Genomic DNA, 21,666 nt, shown 5'->3' on the forward strand with positions numbered 1-21,666 from the left:
TTTAAGGAATTGAAAATAATCTAATGGAAGCTTGTCTCATTGATATGATCGACCATTTCATTCACAAACATCATGCTTCTTAGTGCATTCTTTAGAATCCTTAAACAAAGTAGGCCACCAAAGTCCAACTTGCAATACTTTTCTCTCAATACCTCTTCCTCCTACATGACCTCCTACAACCCCATAATGGAATTCCCATAAAACATCCTCCTTTTCATAGTCTAAAACACATCTGCACAAAATATGATCAAGCCCCATTTTGTATAATTGTCCCACAATAAGTTGGTAATCTACAACCCGCACCACCATATGTATTTTTTGAGTTGTGGTGGAGTCATCATGGAACTTACCCATGGCTAAAATAATGGTTATTTCCTCCAAACAATTAGGTACTACCTCAATTTGGAACAAATATGAATTAGGTAACTGGTCATCAACTGATCCTCCTGCCTCACTAAACTCCAACCAAGAAATATGATCAGGTCCCACATTACATCGTTTCTTCTTTACAATAAATTCAAATGTAAATTCCTAAAATAGAAGAAGCCATCTACAGATCCTTCATTCTAATACACTTTTATTAACTAGATATTTCAGATCATATTGGTTAGTAAAGAATTTGAAAGGCCCCCCAATCAGATAGTGCCTGAATTTTTGAAGAGAGTGCACCATAGCGAGATATTCCCTCTCAGTAGTTATATAGTTATTTTTAGCCATAAAGAGTTTTCTGCCAGAAAATTAAATAGGATGATCCAAGTTACCTTCTCTTGGTTGAGCTATATGGCACCTAAAGTAATTCCATAAGCGTCTATATGAACATGGAATTCCTTGTTCCAGCCTGGATAAACTAGAATTGGAGCACTCAAATTTTTTCCTTTAAAGTGTCAAATGCATTATCACATTCAACAGTCCATATAAAACAATCTACTTTCTTCAAAAAAAATTCCAAAGGTTCCATGATCATAGCATAGTTGCGGACAAATCAGTGGTAATAGCCTATATGCCCCAAGGTTGATCACAACTTCTTAATGGTAGTTGGAGGTGACATATTCAAAATAACTATGACTTTAGCAGGATCTACACAAACTCCTTCCTTACAAACAATGTGGACAAGAAATGTACCAAAGGCAACAACAAAAATACACTTCCTCAAAATTCAAGAACTTTGTAGTAGTCAAGAATGATTAAACATCACCCGCAAAAAAATGAAATGTTTCTTCAAAAGAATATATACTGTCCAATCATCCATATATAGTTCAAGGAACTTATGAATATAATCTCATATGGCCGCAATAATAATACTTGGAAATATAAATAGAGAATTTTTTAGACTGGACGACATAACAATGTAAGCATAAGAACCCAATTCGATTGTAAAAGTAGCCTTGCACTTATCCTCCTTTGCAACATGCACCTGGTGATAGCTTGAATATCCATTCGTAAAAGAGTAGGTTTCATTTCCAGAAATGTTGTCTAATACTTCATCACGAAAGGGAGTAGGAAACAACCCATGAACACAAGCATTATTAAGGCTTCGGTAGTCCACAAAAACAACAATATCATTTGAATCCTTCTTATCCTAAATTAGAATAGGATTGGTCCATTCATCTTCATCAATAGGAAAAATGAGACCAACAACTAAAATATTATCTATTTCCTTCTTTACTTTCTATTTTATCTGGGGTTTAATCTATAGGGCCGATGTTTGACTGGTCTTGCATCCGTCTTGAGAACAATCTTCATTTCCCCTAAATCTCCCTTAATTCATTTAAGGTTTTAAATAGATGCAGGAAAAAGGTCTTCATATTATTTGAGCAAATCATAAATTTCTTTTGTAGTTTGTTCGTACTAATAATCACCAATGGAAGCCAATTTAGGCTTTTCTTTAGTGCCAATATTATGTTTCTGTAGCTTTAATGGTTTCAAATGTGGGGCATCTCTAACAGGATCATCCCTTATATTTTTATCCCCTTTAAACTCTTTGAAATTTAAATGTCTCAATTATTCCAAATCATCCTCATCGGGTTCTTGATTAACATTGCCACAAGCAACAACTTCATGAAACCTTGATTTATATATGTGCTAAAAAATATCCTAATAATTTTATTCTTCAATGGGTTTTCCTCTAGGGAACAAAACTATTGTTATAGATTTTAAGGTTCGTGCAATCTTTTCATCCTCATCTAAAAAGGAGAAGTCACTAGGAAGATGAGCTACCATTGGTTCCCATTCAACTCTTTCCTTTTCATTTCCTCCTTCAAATACCAATATTGCGGAATTTTCCCTAATGTTCGGATGAAATGATGTAACCATAGTTTTGTAGGAAGACTCACTTCAATAGACTTAGTGCTGCAAGTCTAAATATGTTTCTTCAGACTATTTTACCATTCATAGACATGAATTTTAGCTGAACAGTTCTCTAGGGTACCAAACCAATATAAAAAGTTAGTATTAACTGAATCCCATTCTTGAAGATGAGTATGATGAGACCCCCACCACCTCACTATTGTTTCTTGAAGGGAAACGTACAAAAAGAGAACCTTTTATGTCTCTTCAATTTTTGAATCAACTTCACTAATGAAATTAACACAGAACCTATACCATTAAAAGTAGGAAAATATTGTACCTCAGTGCCAATCCAACAGGTACAATGAACAATTGTGCACCATCTAGAGTGCAACTCATGATCTTCTTGCTACCAGTCATCAAAGGGAATGTCCAAACAAAATTTTGTATTTTGAATACTCCTCCAGCTAATAGGACCATTTGTTGTAGGATTGATATAATCTTCTCTCTTCACTGCAGTGAGTTGATATATTAGATTTACGGGGTTAGCTTCTTCTTTATCATCCATAGGTTCTGTAAACCTCAGATCTTGTTAAGGATCTAGCAATTGTATGACTCAGACTCCAACTAATTCAAAACTCGTTGTCTCCCACTTAAGATCAATAATATTGCAATTCTCAAAAGCCCAATATATTCCAAAGAATGTTGGATATGGTTCTTTGTCCCCCATATATCTATCACTTAAAAATATACATATTCTTTTATGGCTGCAATATCAAATTCAACATCCTCCAAGCATCTAATTATAAGAATACAATACTGGTTAGCCATTCATAATTGAATTGGCGAGAACACAAAATTTGGTTTCTCCAATGACTCCAAAGTCTTGCTCGGCAAGATATTGACATCGAAACCCAAGCCTAACATAGAATCCTTGATCTAGAACCCTATGATCTGAACATCAACATGGAATTCTCTTCATATTCCTCCTATTTCATCAAACACACTTAGAGTGTCGTTCATAAAAGTTTGTAGAAATAAACCTATCTGAGAGTTCCTCATCCTTGACAAAAATCTTAAGTTTCTTTCCCAACTGCCGAGATAGTTGTTAATCATTCATAATCTACAAAAATAATTTAAACCATTCCATTACAAGCTGGGGTTATCCTTGAGATTAACTCAGACTCCACATTCTTTCTTGATCATGTTGTTCCCTAGGCTCTGCATTGGTTAAATTTTCTCCTCTTTGCTGATTATGCTCTTCTCATCAAGTGATCAATTCATGATATTCCTTTATTACATGTGTATTTACTCTACATTGAGAAGACCAAGGCCTTCTAGGTAATGGATAGTCACGAGAAACATGTCCATATTAATCAAAATTATAACAATGGATCGGGGATTCTCCTCCAATTCTTCCTCCCCTTTAAATTCCTCATCCTAATTGCCCTCAAGGAGCTTCATTCACTCTAAATCCAAAGTGATCAAGTTGGTAAGATAGAGCATCCAAGGCTCTACATTGATCAATATGATGGGTCAGTGATCCACATAATTCACAAAAAACATTATTCGGAACATTCTAATATTTCTACAAATTAGGAAAGAGACAAGGGGAGTGACCATAGGTATGAAATATCTCGCAATACTCAGTTGTAGATGCACCTTGCTGATTAAGAAATGAATGAAATTGAGTGTGCCCTTGATATAAAGAATTTGTACTAACTTGCACAACTCTAGCAGTAGGCAAATGTGCAGTTGGAACCATAGTCATGGAGGATGGTGTTAGACTTCTCGACCTTAGACATTTTGTAGCATGATGATCCTCGAAATGACAAGTATTACATCATACCCGAGGGCATAAATGACGCGTAACATGATGTATTTTAATTTCTTTGTCATACCAGCAATCTGATTTCGTAATTCAACAAGGGAAGGATCATTGGAAGTAGAACCCCCCCATGCTCATGAGGATAACCTACCACAACTTCAATCTTTGTAGCTTGCTCCAACACGTCTTACAATGTATCAATATTATGTTGACTTAAAGGTATTCAAGTTAAGTGAAAAAAATATTTAACAACCCAATCCCATTGATGGTGGGTTTCAATAGGGTAGCTTAATTTACGAATAACATCCTTAAATAATTGCATTCACTCCCATGCAATCTCCCCTTCACATTGTTTGATATCCCATAATTCAGATAGTCCTTATTGGTTTGTTTGAAGGAGTTTAAAATCCTGAAAAATTCTAATTGTACCTCATCAATAGTGGTGTTCAAATTCAAATTATACCATTTGATAAATCATATGAATTCCCTCTATCTCTTAGAGTAGTTGTTATGAAACCAGCTCACAAAAAGATAGAAAAGATAGTTGAACGCCTTAGAATTCAGCCTCTTCGAGGGGGAAGCCTCCTTTACATTACACAAATGAACAATTCTTGGATGATACAAATGAAAAAACCTCCTTTCTATATATAGGAGTCATATAACCAAGCCAACCTAAAATAATAATATAAAGGCACAAAAATAACAATAGAGGGATTCTATGGGGCACAGTAATAACAATGTGGGGACAATAGGGGCACAACAATATTAATAAGGGATACAACTACAATAGTAATGGGGGCATCACTAGTATTATAGGGACCTAACATGCCCCTCTCCTTCAAAAAAGTGTTGTCCTCAACACTTGAGTAGTTCTGGATGCTTCTGTATAAAATTCTCATCCTCCCATGTGGAATCTTCAACGGATAAGTTCTTCCACTTGATGAGATACTCTGAAATGGATTAATTTCGTAGTTGTCGAGTTCTTGTTTCTATGACTGCTTCCAGTTCCAATATAATTTTTCCTTCCTCGTCAAGTTCTGGCAATATTGTTTGAACTGGGAGCTTGTTGCCTATAACCTTCTTTAAACATGAAACATGGAAAATTGGGTGCACTTGAGAAGCTACAGGAAGCTCCAATTTGTATGCCATAGTACCAATCTTTTGCAACACCTTGTACGAACCATAATACTTTGGTGAAAATTTATTATCCTTCTTAGCTTGCTTGAGGGACATTTTTTTATATGGTTGTAGCCATAGGAATACCCAGTCACCTACATCAAAACTTCTTTCGTTGTGATGTTGATCTACCTGTTGTTTCATTCTATTATGTGCCAACACGAGGTTATCTTTTAAGAGTTGGAGAATTTGTTGTTGATGCTCGATGTGATGTTCCACTACTTGAACCTTAGAATTTTCTCTTAAATATGATGTGATGGATGGTGGCTGATATCCATAAAGTGCCATAAATGGGGTCATTTTTGTTGCAGTATGGAAGGAAGTGTTATACCACCATTCAGCCAGAGGAAACCATTTGACCCATTGTGTCTGTTTATCAGATACAAAGCAACGAAGATATCCTTCCAAACATTTGTTTACTATCTTAGTTTGCCCATCAGATTGAGGATGATAAGATGAGCTATGAGCTAACTGAGTACCAAAACAAGAAAATAATTCTGTCCAAAAATTTCCAGTAAAAATGGGATCTCTATCACTTACAATAATCTTTGGGTTTCCATGTAGCTTTTGAATTGTTTCCATAAATTTCATAGAAACTGTACTGGCTTTAAATGGATGTGATAATGCACAAAAGTGTGCATACTTGGTAAGTCTGTCAACTACCACCATGATGACACTCTTTCCCTCAGACTTGGGTAAACCTGTGATCAAATCCATTGAAACCTCCTCCCAACGTTGGCTTGGAATGGATAAATGTTGTAATAGACTTAGTGTCTTAATTGTTTCAGCTTTATTTTGTTGGCATACCAATCATTCCACCACAAACTTTTGAATATCTGATTTAAGGCCATCCCAAAGAAATTCCTTCTTAACCCTGTGGTAAATTTTTAAAAATCCTGAGTGCCCTCCTAAGGGATAAGTGTGCAATTCCAGAAGAATCTTTTGTTTGAGTTGGGAATTCTTACAGAGGTATAAGCGATCTTTGTACCATAACGAATCATTTTTCCAGCTAAATGTGTTAGATGTACTGGAATCTTGTTGTAACTTTCGAATAAGTTCCCACACTTTTTCGTCATTCTTCCATTCCTCCCTTGCTTCGTTTATCCAATTTGGTTGGATAATAGAAATGGCACACAACAATGCTTCCACATCCTCATCCTTTCTTGAGAGTGCATTTGCCACAACATTTTTCTTCCCTTTTCTGTATATGATTTCAAAGTCATAACCTAGCATCTTTGTGACCCATTTTTGTTTTTCTTCAGAGGATAATCTTTGTTCTAAAAAGTAATTTATTTTTTTTTGAGGCAGAGAGACTAGTGAAATATGTATAACATGATTGTGATCCCCTAAGATGTTTCTAGTTGATACATTTTTTTTTCTCGTTAAAGCTATACTATTCTATTATATTATGTACAGTAAAACATTACATTCAGAAAGACATATTGCCCAAGGCCAACTGTGGCGCTGTGGGCGGCAGTTCACGACTCAGAATTGGCCCTCGCAGGGGCGGCTTTACCAAACTTAATCTCTTCCAGTACATGACAAAATTCAAAACTATAATCAAAACTTGCAACGGCAAACCATGCAGGGGCTTCGAAACAAAAACAGAGATTTTCCCTCGCAGGGGTGACAGAGGACCAGCGACAGCATGATTTCGGATCCTGCTAGCAGGACTATGGCCTATATTGACATATGTAAAAACTAGAAAGACCCAAACAGAAAACCTTGGCTTATACCCGATGCATATTGAAACATAAAACTTATACCAGACCTGAGCAAAAGAGGAGGAAGACGGAGCTTGCCGAGGGATGCTATTCCTCAGGCTTCTCCTCGAGGATTCGATACCACCCGTAGCCTTCCGGACGACCTTCCCATTCTTCCACTTCGGCCTTTTTGGAGGTTGACGCCTCATTCTCGTGTGGTTGGGTGGTGATCTGCTCAGGAACTACCGCTGGTTCTTCCTCAATAGTTTCCGGTTGGTCATCAGGGAGTGCTTCCTTGCTGCCCGAGCCTCCCTCCTCATCCTGAGAGTCCTCAATAAATAGGACTGAGATATGAGCATTGATACGGGCATTATTCCTCAAGCTGCCAAGAGTGAAAATGGCAGTTCCAAACGCTGGCATCGGGGGCGATCCAGCACTGGGACTTCTCGAATCCATGAATTGATTGACCTGTATGGGAGTGGCTCCTGATCTTCTATGACAATAACAACAACAGCAGTGGTGGTGGGATTCTGTCGCAGGGTTGCGTGAAGAGCCTCCACGAGCAGAGCCTCGCCTACTGAGCAGCCTTTGCCTTGGTTTGACCATATTTGCCATGGAACTGGTGGCTTGGAGCAGAGCGTCAGAGGAAGATTTAACCAGCTTGAATCGCCCCCCCTCACAGTTGAGACCCCTCTCAGCCGATCAGGAACGAAGTTCAATAGCGTATAAATAGCACTCAACCTGGAATTCGCACTTGAAGTGTTCCTTGGCTTCGTGATGGCTGTCTGCGACAGCAGGAGCTGAGGCTTCAAGGCGAGGAATGCCCCCAGGAAGATTGCCCTCAAGAGCCTGCACCACACTGACCTTACCTTGCAAATGGGCCTGCAGTAATCCTTTGCCCATCTTAATCCACTCAACATTCTCTCGATAATAGCCCTCCATAACTTCTCTCTGAAACAACAGCTCTTCACGTTATGTGACATTGAATGCAATGAGCTCATAAAACTGTTCTTCATTCTTCGGCGGCAGTGGGCAGTGAATGCCTTGAATGAACACGAGGCGGCACATGCTTGGCATGTGGCCTTTCCCTGGCTGACGTGCTAACACCCGCATCCGGGGATTCGGTATCTCTTTGGATGAGACTTTCACAGTCCTGGGCCTGGAGATTGTTTGGGATGATATCCATGTTACCTGATAGGAGGGTCTGATCATTTTCTACCCCAATATTGGCTAGGAGATCAGCAATCTTGTTGCCTTCTCTTTTGGTATGATGAAAGGAGATGGCTCTGTGATTGCGCAGCTCATGAGCAATGTTATTTAGCCTCGCTTCTAGTCTCCAGCTAGCTGCAACTTTCCTGGCTTGAGAGCCATTCTGTATGCGCGTTGCCATGTTGATGAGGATCTGGGAATCGCCTTCAACTATCAAGGGTTGAAGGTTGAGGCTCCTGGCTAGCAAGAGACCTTGCCAGAGTCCCTCCAGCTCTGCGGAATTATTGGTGTCCCACCCTATATTTCCAAAGTAAATCTGCAGGGGAGTGCCTTCATGGTTTCTCAGAATACCTCCAAATCCCGCTGCTCCAGGATTGCCTTTGGAAGCCCCATCAAAGTTGAGTTTGTATGAATTAATAGGAGGGGCACTCCAACAACTGTTGTCCTTGATGCTGCTATTAGCTGGATGATGCTTGGAAAACTCCTGTGGTAGCTGCAGTTGCCAATTGTCAAGGATGTTTTTCTCATCATCTGTAGCAAGGAGATCCTCTTTTGTCCAAGATCGAAGCAGCATCGTTTCTTTGAGATTCCCATGCAGTTTGTTCCAAATATCTTCAATGGGAGAGCGCTTGTTTTTGAATATGTGCTTGTTTCTTTCCTTCCAAATGTTCCATAAGACAATTCCCGGGATGATATTCCACAGGTGATTAAGGATCTCACAGTTGTAGGGGCTTTTCGGCCATTGTCTGATGGTGTCGATGATATCGTTATCCCCTTTACATCTTCTTTGGCATCTAAAGCTCACCTTTTCCCATAGCTGGTTGGCCAGCGAGCATGTATCCAAGAGGTGTTGAAGAGTTTCCTCGTGTTGAAAACAGTTGTGACATATAGAGGGGCCTTGAAAATTACGTCTCCTTAACTTATCCCATGTGAGAATTCTTTTGTGTCCTACTAGCCAGAGGAAGTAGGAGATTTTGGGCCAGGCTCCGAGACCCCATATTCTACTCCATAGAGGATCCGGCGGAGTGGGAAAGTTGTCGATTAACTTGTAGGCTTCGGAAGTGGTGTAGGACCCCTTGGGTAGATATCCCCATCTGAGTATATCATTGCTTTCATCATACCGTATGCTTCTTTTCCTTAACTCTTTCTCAAATTCTGCTGCTTCCTGAATATTTGTATTGTTGATTATTTGATTGCTCTGTCTCCATTTTCTGAACCCATGCTCCGTCTCCTGCATCCAGAATTGTTGGACTTTAACCTGCTGCTGATCCTGCATGTCCGGAACTAGAGATGGATGAAGAACACTCGAGAGCTTAGGCATTTGGTTCCAGGCATCTGTCCAGAATCTAGCCGTACGACCATTCCTAATTTCCCAGAAGTTGTGCTGTTGAATGAGCTGATAGTGCTGCTTGGCCGCATTCCAGATTAGCGACCCTTTTTCGGTGGGAGTGAATCTGATGAGCTCTTCTTGAGGTCTGTTATTGGCATATTTGGCGGTCCAGATTTTTGCCCACGGCTTATCTGGATTAGTCATCCATTGCCACCAGATCTTGGCATTCATAATGGTGTTGCTATACTCTGGGTCTCTTAGTCCGATGCCACCCTTGTCTTTGGGCATGCAGACAGTGGTCCATTTTACCAGTGCCCACTTTCGATTAGTAGCAGAGCTGCCCCAAAGAAAGTCACGCTGTAGGTTCCTTATTCTTTTTAGGACCCACTTTGGTGCAGCTAGGATAGAAAAAAGGTAAAGAGGCATGGCTTGCAGGACAGACTTGATGAGCACCACCCGACTGGCTAGATTGAGAGAACGGTAAGTCCAAAGATTGAGCTTTGAGTCGAGCTTCTCTAGAAGAGAGCGCCAAGCGGGCTGCTTTATGGCTGAGGCAGTGAGGGGAGCCCCTAGATATTTAGAGGGGAGAGAAGCAGAGGGGAAGCCTAGAATGCGGGAGACAGCAGATTTGACTGAAGGAGGGGTGTGGAAGAAGAAAATTTGCGACTTGGAGCAATTGACATGGGTGCCTGAGGCTTCAGAGAAGTCGTTGAGAAGGGTTTTTAAACTAGAGGCTTCCTGTACAGAGGGGTAGCCATAAAGCATGGTGTCATCAACAAATTGCTGATGAGAGGTAGCAGGAGAGTTGTGGACAGAGATGCCTTTAAGCTGCTGAGAATGGAGGGCATGCTTGATGTGTCTGCCGAGACCTTCAGCCATAAGAACGAAGAGGAAGGGGGAAAGGGGGTCCCCTTGTCTGATACCTCGAGAGGGTTTGAAAGGGCGGGAGGGGATGCCGTTCACAAGGATGGAGAAATGAGTGGAAGTGATAAGGCTCATGATCCAGCGTACCCACATAGAACAAAATCCAAACGCTTTCAGCATGTGTTGAATATAAGTCCAACTGAGCTTATCGAAAGCTTTAGAGAGATCCAGTTTGAGTAACATACCTGCTTGTTTAGAGTGCTTGAGAGAGTGAAGAATCTCGTGCGTGAGGAGAATGCCATCCATTATCTGTCTGCCTTCCACGTACCCCGACTGTTCCGGAGAGATGAGCATAGGTAAAAGGGGTTTTAACCTATTTGCAATAACTTTAGATATGACTTTATAGATGACATTACAAAGAGCTATAGGCCTGAATTTGTCAGGGGTGATGGAATTCTCCTCTTTAGGGATGAGAGTAATGAAGGTGGAGTTGAGGGAGGGGAGAAGCCAGCGCAGGGCCCTTGATTCCTCTACAATCTGCCAAACCTCCAACTTAATCATATCCCAGAAAGCGTGAAAGAACGTGGTTGTGAAACCATCTGGGCCAGGGGCTTTACCTTCTTTGAGCTGGGACATTGCCTCGTCTACTTCGTGGAGAAGAATAGGGCGCATGAGCAGCTCGTTATGTTCCGCCGTGATGAGTTTTGGCACATTGTTGATTATCTTTCCAATAGCCTGTTGCCGATCTTCTGCTTGTTCTTGGTGAACCTGTTGGAAATGATTGAGGAGTACCTCTTCGATTTCCTCATGCTTCTCTACTTTTTCCCCCTCTTGATTCTGAATGAAGGGTATATTATTATGCATCCTTCTCTGCACCGTGGTTCTGTGGAAGAATTTGGTGTTGCGCTCCCCCTCCTTCAGCCACCGGACCCTGGACTTTTGCCTCCAGTAGATTTCCTCCTGCTTTCTCCTCTCTTCAAGTTGATTTTGAATGTGTCGTTCCTGATCCAGGGTTGCCTCCGTGTGCCCTTCTGTGATTATTTTCTATTGGAGATCCACCAGTTCCTGATGTAGCTCCTGTTGCGCCTTAAATATATTTCCAAAGGTCTCCCTATTCCATCTTTTCAGGTGACTTTTTAGAAATCGTAGCTTCTGTTGGAACTGATACATTTTTGCTCCTTCTGGAGGGATGAAAGAGGCCCAGATGGTCTTGACAAAGTCCTTGAATGCAGGGTGCGTGAGCCAAAACCCCTCAAATCGGAAGGGTCTTTTTGTCAAATCCCCTGGTCTCTGCCATTGTAGAGCAATCGGCCAGTGATCCGAACCGGTATGTGCAAGTATTGTAGCCGAGAAATCTCCTCCAAGATGCACCGCATTGTCTGAGAGGAGAAAGCGATCCAATTTAGAGGCAATTTGATGCTTGCCAGCTCTGCGATTGCTCCAGGTGAAGGTGCCATTACAGAACGGCATATCTATGAGAGAGGCATTTTGGATGAAGTCCTTGAAGTGAGCAACTTCTGGTTCCATTCTGATTCTCCCTCCTATCTTTTCCTCGATTTTGGTTATCATGTTAAAATCCCATGCCACAATCCATAATGGATACCTTCTGTTTATGCTCAGCGCTTCTATAGTATCAAGGAGCGCGATTTTGCTTCCTGTGTCTTGCGGAAAATAGACGTTAGATAAGTTACCATGAATATTGGTACCCAGAATATGAAAGGCTGCCTGTATGAGATGATGAGAGGCATGAAAATCAGTGAGAGTTACCGCTTGGGTATTCCATGCTATAGCAAGCCCCCCTGAGGCTCCCGAGGCATCTACAGCAACCGATCTACACCCTGGCCAAGCTTTTGAGAGAATGTTACCCAGAGTAGAACTATTGCATTTAGTTTCCTGGAGAAAGCACATCTGCGGTTTTTCCATTTTGATCATATTTTTTAACATCCTGAGTTTTCCAGGGCTGTTGAGCCCTCTTAAGTTCCAGGATACAAGCTTCATGGCTCAACTAGTATTGGAGGGCCTGTAGTACTTCGTCAACTTCGCATATCTGCCTGAATCCACCAGGATTTTCCCAATCTCGATTGTTCTCTGGAGATCTGTTTTTCTTCCTCTCTTTTTGGTATCCTTTGGACGCAGGCTGCTGTCCCAATTACTTCCTGGTTGTATCCCTAATTGGTGTTGGTGGTAGGCTCTTGAGATGACCACTTCGAGCTTATTTAGTTGAGTCTCAGATATTGTGTCATATGCTCTCTTTTTGCAGGCTAGTTCTAGTTCCAGAATGTCCAGACCATGTAGATCTATGCTTTCTGGCTCTTCTTCCATTTGTTGCACTTGACTGCTTTCCTCTTGATTGATCTCTGAGTCCCGTGGGAGGTCTGCCTTTCCATCTACATCCATTTCCTTGTGACCCTCCACTGTATCTTTCTGATTCCGGCTAAGGATGGTCGGGATGATGATGGGAGGCTGAGATTTAGGAGGGGGATCAGATGGAGGGGGATGGGATGAAGAGGAAGGGCGCGCATGGTTGGTCTCAGAAGATAGGGGTTGTTCATCTGAGGTGTGGGCTAGAATATCGAAGCTGTTCTTAGATGCTGGGTCATGGGGTTTGGTAGGCTGGGGTTTGGACCCATTCTGGGGCTTTTTATGCGAGCGCTTCCGACTTTGGACTTTGGTAAAACCATCTTGGGTTGGGGTTTCAGAAGGATCAGAGGAGTTGGCTTTGATATTTTGAGGGCAATCCCTGAAGAGATGCCCCAGAGCATGGCACTTTCTGCACCGAAAGGGCACGTGTTCATAGTCGAGAGGCTGGATCCACTCCTCGTCTCGGTGGGCAAGAGTTACTGACTCTGGTAAAGCTTCATTCAGGCGAATAAAGACACATATTCGAGCGTAGGAGATATACTTGCGGGATTTGGTTTCTTCTGCCGCTCTGATGTATTCTCCCACTCCATTTCCTATGCGCTTGAGAATGTCTTCGTCCCAGTATTCGTCAGGAAGAGAGTACAATCTGATCCACACTGGCACCCAAGTGAGATCTTCCTTGTCTGGGTTGAATCTTGGAATCCATTCCCTCAGATATAATCCTGCTGAGTTGAAGAAATAAGGCCCTGCTCCCAGGATCCTATACTTGTCCTCTAAGCAGAAAAAGATTGCGGTGAAAAAGCCCTTCGGCCCTAGCTGGAGAGTGACATCTCCTTTGGGTTTCCATTTCCCGCAATCCAGCCATATAAAGCTCTCTCAGTCGGCCAAAACCCTATGAACTTTCCAATGAGGGCATGATCTTTCATGTACTCTATTCTTCTGTCAATCTTGTCTCCCGGCAGCTCTATTCGTGGCCGTTCTTTGGCCACAGGTCGGCACGTTGATGAGGATATTTTCGGGCCTTCTTCTTGAGTTTCTTTTTCTTCTTGTGGATTGCTGTCTTTGTTCTTCCGATTTCCATTCTCTTTGTCATTATCTTGATGCTTTTTTCCTCTGTTTAGAATTTCCTGATCTACCGATCCAAAAATGACCGCTTGCTCAGGATCTTGCAGTGAAGGGGAGGGCTCTGACGCCCCCCCCTGAGGAGGTTCCATTGCACTCCGCTGAACCCCTGCAGCTCTGTCACGCTACAGAGATTCCTCTACAGTGCTTGAGCGTGATCCGCAGTACCGTCGGCGCCGTCGAGGGTTTTTTCCTCAAAACCCTAGCTCTGTTCCGTCCCGATCTCAAAAAAGACGAAAAAAAAAATTGTTCTAAAAAGTATTTAAGGCTATCATGATCTGTTTTACCTTGAAGTGTCTTTCCATTAGGTAGGGTCGCCATTTCTTAAGTGCATGTAGTATTGCCAACATTTCCTTCTCATAAATAGCTTTGTGTAAATACTTTCCCTTGATTGGATGAATTTCGAAAGCAATGGATCTTTCATCTTGCATTAAAACAACACCAATTCCATTTCTGGAAGCATCACATTCCACAATAAAGGTTTTTGTGAAGTTTGGTGTAGCTAAGACCGGTGCTTGGCACATTGCCTCTTTAAGATTTTCAAAGGCCTTTGTTGCTTCTGGAGTCCATGAAAATGCATCTTTCTTCAACAATGTTGTTAGAGGTGCTGCTATTCTCCCATAATTCTTAACAAACTTGCGATAATACCCTGTCAACCTGAGAAATCCTTGCAAATGATTTATGGATGTGGGGATTTCCCATTCCTTAATGGCTTTAATTTTTCTAGGGTCTACCTTAAATCCTTCATGAGATACAATATGACCCACATATTCCACCTCTTTTACTCCAAAGAAACATTTGGATCTTTTTGCATATAATTGTTTCTCCTCCAATAGTTGTAGCACCCTGTCAACATGTTCAACATGATCCTTCCAAGACTTGCTATAGATTAGTATATCATCAAAAAATACTAACACAAATTTTCTAAGGAAGGGTTTGAAAATGGAATTCATCAAACCTTGAAATGTAGAAGGTGCATTGGTAAGGCCAAAAGGCATGACCAAAAACTCATAGTGACCCTCATGAGTTCTAAATGTTGTTTTCGGAATGTCTTGAGTCTTCATTCTGATTTGATGATATCCTGAACGAATATCTAACTTGGTGAAGTAAATTGAACCATGCAATTCATTCAATAATTCATCAATGATAGGAATGGGAAACTTATCTTTAATAGTGAGCTTGTTTAGCTCCCTATAATCCGGACACATGCACCATGATCCATCCTTCTTGTGCACCAATACTACTGGAGCAGAGAAACAACTTTGGCTAGGTTGAATTATACCAGCCTCAAGCATTTCTACAACCATACGTTAAATTTCACTCTTTTGGGCATATGGATATCTGTATAGCTTGATGTTTGGAGAAACACTTCGTGGAATCAAATGAATAGCATGATCATGATCACGAATAGGTGGGAGACCTTTGGGAGTCTCAAATACCTTGGAATGATTGTCCAAGACTTTTTGGAAATCTGGAGAAATAGATGATTTCGATGTGGAAACATCTAGCGAACATAATTGTGCAATTACACTTCGTTGTTCCTTTTTTAGAAGCTTCGTCATACCGTTAGAGCTTATTATCTTTCTCGGTTTCCCTACAATACCCCTTAATTCAACTTCCTTTCCTTCGGCATAAACTTTCATGAAAAGTTCTTGAAAGTTAAAAGCTATTGTACCCAAGGATTGTAGCCATTCTACTCCTAATACAACATTAGCACCTCCCATTGGAATGGAAAGCATTAGGCTATTCAATACATATTCTCCCATGGATAGCTTGATATTATGGAACTTCCAGAGAAATTGGTCGTTCCTCCATTTGCAACCATCACTTGACACTCTGGTGCTGGATATAGGAAGCAATTCAATTCTTTTGCTGTCTTACAATGAATAAAATTGTGGGTGCTTCCTAAATCAATCAACACTATTACCTTTTTCTTCTTGATATGTCCTTCTATCTTGATGGTTTGAGGAGTGGTAATTCCAGCCAATGCATTACAAGATGTGGTTGGATTCATTTCTTCTTTATCTAGGTTTTGTTCCTAGAGTATATCCTCTTCTTTTTACCTTTCTTGTTCCTTTTCTTCTTCCTCTTCACAATCTATGTAGAATAATTTCTTCTCAGCACACTTATGACCTTTAGTGTATTTGCTATCACAACTATAACAAAGCCTTTTTGCTCTTTTTTCTTCCAATTGTTGTGGTGCCAACCTTATAGGTTGTGGAAGGCTAGGGGCAACAACGCTTCCATCTTTATAGTTGTGAGTGGTAGGCTTCCTGGTTGCCATAATTTTGCTTTCCATTTTTCTTGCTAACCTAAATGCCTTCTCTAATGAATCAGGTTCCCAAAGGCGAACATCATGTTGGATATTATCCTTTAAAATCCCTATGAACACATCAATCCTATGCTCCTCAGGAATATTTTTTACCCTTATGTTCAATTTTTGGAACTCCTCAATGTGCTCCATCATTGAACCCTTTTGTTTGAGACTTATCAATTGGCTAAAAAAAGTGTTGCTTTTTGTATCTTCATAATGTGCTGTCATTTCTTTCGTAAAAATTTCCCAAGTGATAATGTGTTTATGAGAGCAAAGCCATTGATACCATACAAACTAATTTGGTTCCAAATATAAAGTTGCAATAGGTACCTTTTGTGTGTTTTGCACATTATTGAGATCGAAAAATTGCTCCATCTGTAGTATCCATGTTGCGGGACCCTTGCCATCAAACTTCCTCATATTGATTTTTGGAATATGGTGGGTCTTTGATCCAACATAAGAGTCTGTGAAATCATGATTAACATTTCTTTTGTTCTCATCATGAGTTTCCTTTACTACCCTTTCACCATTAGTGACCATTTCTTATAGCAACTTATTCAAATTTATCTTCAATTCTTCCATCTTATCATCCATGCCATCCATTTTAGCATCCATGCCATTCATCTTAGCTTCCATGCCATCCATCTTAGCTTCTATGCCTTTGTTTAAACAAGCCATCTTAGCTTCTACACCTTTCTTTAAACCATCCATCTTAGCTTCTACATCTTTCTTTAAACCATCCATCTTAGATTCTGTTACTTTTTGTGCAAGTGACATTTGTTGCACTTGGTCTCATAATTTTGATATATCATGTTGTATTTCTTCCTCTTCTTCATGAGTCATGCTAGAACTTTCAGGTTTCTTACTAGATGTTTGCATTTTCTTTCCTAGGGGAATCAATTACTGATAATAATGCTTTACTATGCCCTTTGAATTCCTTCAAACTAATTTTTCAAACCAAGCTTATGGAAAAATTAAAAAAAAAACTATACACCTTTTTTCACTCTGTAGGAGCTCGATATTGAATCTGATGTATCTCTGTAATTTCGGATCATCCAATTCTGAAATTGTGACCTACAGTAGTCATTTGTGTCCTCTTTCCAATTCCACCAGTCTGATCGAATTTAGATTCTCTAAGGCAGAGTTATGCACAATCTCCCAAGATGACCTGATTATAGACCTTTCCAGAAGATCGAACTTGTATGAAGTGCCAAGTGTCACTGTTTTGACCTTAGTATCTGAAAAACATATAAAAGAAACTAAAGTCCGTCCTCTTTTTGTAACTTCTTACGAAATTTCAATCTGATGCTCGAAACAAAAGTTATGATTATTTTCCCAAGGTCACCTGTTTGGAATGTAATTCAGGAGTCTGCAAAAAGGCCAACTTCCTCAGATAATATCTTCTCAAATATAGTCCTAAAAGCTTTGAAATTTGAATCCGAAGTTCAGCACGATTTCATCTCAAATGGGTTTTTTGTTTCGCTTCTAAAATGTCACAGAAAAAAAGTTATAGTGAAAATTCCACGATGACCTATTTGGACCAGCGAAACCCTAGAATCCAAAGCTCTGAAACCAAATGTTATGAAACCAGCTCACAAAAATACAGAAAAGATAGTTGAACGCCTTAGAATTCAGCCTCTTCGAGGAGGAAACCTCCTTTACATTACACAAATGAATAATTCTTAGATGATACAAATGACAAAACCTCCTTTCTATATATAGGAGTCTAAGGGGTCACAATATAACCAAGCCGACCTAACAATAATTATATAAAGGCACAAAAATAACAATAGAGGGATTCTATGGGGCATAGTAATAACAATATGGGGACAATAAGGGCACAACAATATTAATAAGGGATACAAATACAATAGTAATGGGGGCATCACTAGTATTATAGGGACCTAATAGTAATATGAAACTCAATAAGCATAGTAGAATCAAGAATTTGTCTAGACCTCCATATAGCTTCTAACAAATACCAGTGCTACTCAACATCCTCATTCCCTTGTCCTGAAAAGTTATGGTAAAGAGTGAATGATATCATTATGTTACCAACCATTGTATGCTAACCATGCGATAATAGTTTTAATCCTTATGAACCCTATCGTGAATATCCTAAAAAACTCGATTGAGAACTATCAACACCACTAGAAGCACCAGTCATATATGTACTATAAACATTTCGAACTTTTATAGTCTTAAATAACTTTGAAATAAAATGAGTAGGATTTTGATAGAGTGCCACAAGGAGGTTTGGGAAGGATCTAGCGTTGTTTTTTACCAATGAGGTATTACTTATAGGGGATGCAACATCCTCAAAAAATAGTCACCTCATCACAAAATGCATTTCTTCATCAGGAGGGGTACTCTGGTTCATTAACTCAACTGAAGATCTCGATTCATATAGCATCTTCATTCCTTCTAATTCATGGAGATCTCCATTAGTTCCCTTCATGTGTCTAATGACATTGCTTCTAGCACCTCCTATTTGGCTAGAACTTGCACCTCTACTATCTCCTACATGATGCAACTCTGCATTGCTTGGTCCTCCTATATGCAACCTTGGACTATTCAACACATCTCCTATTTAGTGTAACTCTCTATCGTTTTTAGATTTCATGCAATGTATGCTCTTGCCATTCATAATCTCTATGCACCCTTATTTGTGCCCTTAAATATTCAACCCTCTGTGACTCATCTACATCTATCGCAACAATATCTTCATCTTCCGCAACTAGGAAAAATCTCTCCCCTAGATCCTACCCCCATTACTTATAGTTTTAAGTTGCTATATTGTGTTCTTGAAACAATAATAGGTCTTCTTCCAACATTATAATTTTAATCCAGAGATGGATTTGCTTCAAAAATGTTCCCCTCAATCCATACTTAAACAAAACTCCGGCTTTATAAAAAGATAAATGGTCTTCCATGTAACATTCAATGATGTAACTTTATAGAGTTGCTTGCAACCCAAAGTCAACATCCCTCTGTTGACCCTCAATTTCGACCCTTTTCCACCATGCATAATCCATCTATTTATCATCCCTTACCATCATATCACAATCATATTTTCTATATTTTTTCCTATTTTTTCACATTAAGGCAAAATAATTATGTCTTTTAATTTTTTAGATTTTTTAGTAAAAATTGGGTATTAAAAATTATTTTTGACTAGAACAAAATTTCCTGTAATGGCTCCATTGAAGTCGTATGTGCAGGACATATGGATGGAAAATAAATATATATTCAAGAAATATGGGAACCAAGGATGGACAGACTCCTATTGGCACAGTCCAAATGAGTCAGAACAAACCCAGTCAAAGTTGGTCAAACTTGACCAGTCACCCAGAAAATCCCCTGATTTAAGTGGTAGTTTTGTGATTTAGCGGGCTCCTACAATATTTTTTGCAACAAAAGGGATTTGATCGACCTGATTAGATGGATTAGGAATCTTATAGGTTGTTACAACTATTTTAGTTGAGTTTGTTATACATTTGGCTTATTTAAGCATAACTATTTAGCAACTATGAACATGTATTATGACTATTGAGACTTCTCTATATTTGAATATAATTTGAAGAAATTGTATTCTATTTTCTTGTTGTTCTTGTTGTGGTATGTGATTTAAGATCTATTGTTGTTATGGTTTCAAGTGTACCAAGCAAGGGCAGAGGGCCCCCATTGTGAGCTACATACAATGCAGTGTAATTTTGTGTATAATTGTGAATATTTTAGATTTTTGTTTCCTTTATAATTTCTTGTGAATATTTTCTGAATAGATTAGTTATATGCCATGTTCATTTATGTTTTTGAATGATTTCCTTTCAGTAATTGGTTTAAGTAGGGAAGGTCAACCAAGGCATCTAAGTTAGATCCTCTTCCTTCTTGATTAAGAATTGAACTAGAAATTGTGTTTATGCATTTAATCTTTACTTCTTTCTTGATTTGGTTATTATTTCCTTTCAGTAATTGGTTTAAGTAGGGAAGTTCAACCAAGGCATCTAAGTTAGATCCTCTTCCTTCTAGATTAAGAATTGAACTGGAAATTGTGTCTTTACTACTTTCTTGATTTGGTTATGTTATGCTTTATGGTGGAACTGATCTTGTTGGAATAAGGATAATGAGGAAGGAAAACCAAGACCTCTAAGTTAGAGCCTCTTCCTCGTTGGCTATGCTCCACAAAGACTCATTACACTCTTGCTTCTAGATTAAAATTTCAATGCTTTCTTTTCAGTAATTTTATATTTGTAATATGCATTTCCATTATTTTCATCTAAACAACTACTTCCTACACTAGTTTAATCTAAGATTCCATATACTTTGGTTTGCTTCTAAGTTTACCAACCCAGATTGATAAGTAAAATATATACTCTAATTTACCTCAATAAATTAGACTAACACCCTCATCAACTCAATATCTAATTTATGCAGCTCAGCTAGACCATTAGTAATCCAAGTACAATAGAGTCTAATATGATTTCCATCCCCTCCTTTAATCTACAACTGACGCAACTAGTTATGACATTCCTCAGGGAACCTACATAAGAATATCTTGTATTGGTCGTAAGCAGGTTATGCATACAAATATGCCTCTTTTACCCACTATAAATTGCTTTTCCGCAATTGTTCTTGGTGTAAAATAAACCATTAAATTTTCTCATGCCACTAGTCTTGAAGATATCCACTAAGGATCATCGATACCATCATCTAGTTCCCTTCAAAGTACTTTAAGTCCTGGAAACATAACCATTTATTGGCTCAAATTTTTAAAGAGCAAGATCCTGGTTTCGGACACAGGGTGCCAACAAAGTAGTCCATCGTAGTCTAGCTATTTGTCATCATTTTCACCTCTCTTGAAAATATAAGTGCCTCACCCAAGGCATGCCAAGACTTAACAAAACGATAAGGGATCATAGAACAAGATTGAGGAATTATTTAACAAATGACTCATTATGAAAATATTATATCATATATCTCATTAATATATTCATTACAATCCATAAGAGAACAAAAACATTATACAATTGGAAACAACAGAAAGAATTAAAAACCATAATCTTAAAATTTTAAGGGGCCAAATAAACCATAACCATAAATACATATATACATTTCCTACAACACTTATTTCCATCACCAACCATATCATTACATTATAGAATGTGTCACACGGAATAAGTCGATCTTGCGGAAAAGATAGACCTTCCTAGAATCTAAAGAAGACCTAATGACAAGCAAACCAACCAGACACTATCTTTCTCTAAATATGCTTTAATAAACAATGGCAAAGAAGTGTTTTTAGGGCCTAACTTAGGTCCAACGCAAGTTTGTGGATGCCCTCGATCCTTCGATCCAAATGAGCTCCTTTGTCGCGAATCTGCAAACACAAACAAGGCAAACAAATTAAATAGCACCTGAAAAGCCAATATCATAAAACATATTTAACATGAAAGTCAAGGAGTCCATGAAACAA

At 39.3% G+C, this 21,666-nt stretch overlaps 1 protein-coding gene across 1 annotated transcript; it reads right to left on the reverse strand.

Annotated features, from left to right (window-relative positions):
- Positions 1-11,440: 11,440 nt before the first annotated feature.
- Positions 11,441-12,319, reverse strand: LOC149237072 (uncharacterized). The gene has a single exon (XM_089369134.1). It carries the CDS (start codon positions 12,317-12,319, stop codon positions 11,441-11,443), a length of 879 nt encoding a protein of 292 aa, XP_089225260.1.
- Between the last annotated feature and the right edge of the window lie 9,347 nt (positions 12,320-21,666).

The sequence above is a fragment of the Pinus tabuliformis genome, chromosome 8, assembly GCF_031772625.1.
Source record: "Pinus tabuliformis cultivar Carrire ecotype Pingquan chromosome 8, CPIR1, whole genome shotgun sequence".
NCBI lineage: Eukaryota > Viridiplantae > Streptophyta > Pinopsida > Pinales > Pinaceae > Pinus > Pinus tabuliformis.

Coding starts and splice junctions, on each gene's coding strand:
- LOC149237072 (XM_089369134.1), bottom strand. CDS start 12,319: ATGGAAAAACCGCAGATGTGCTTTCTCCAGGAAACTAAATGCAATAGT.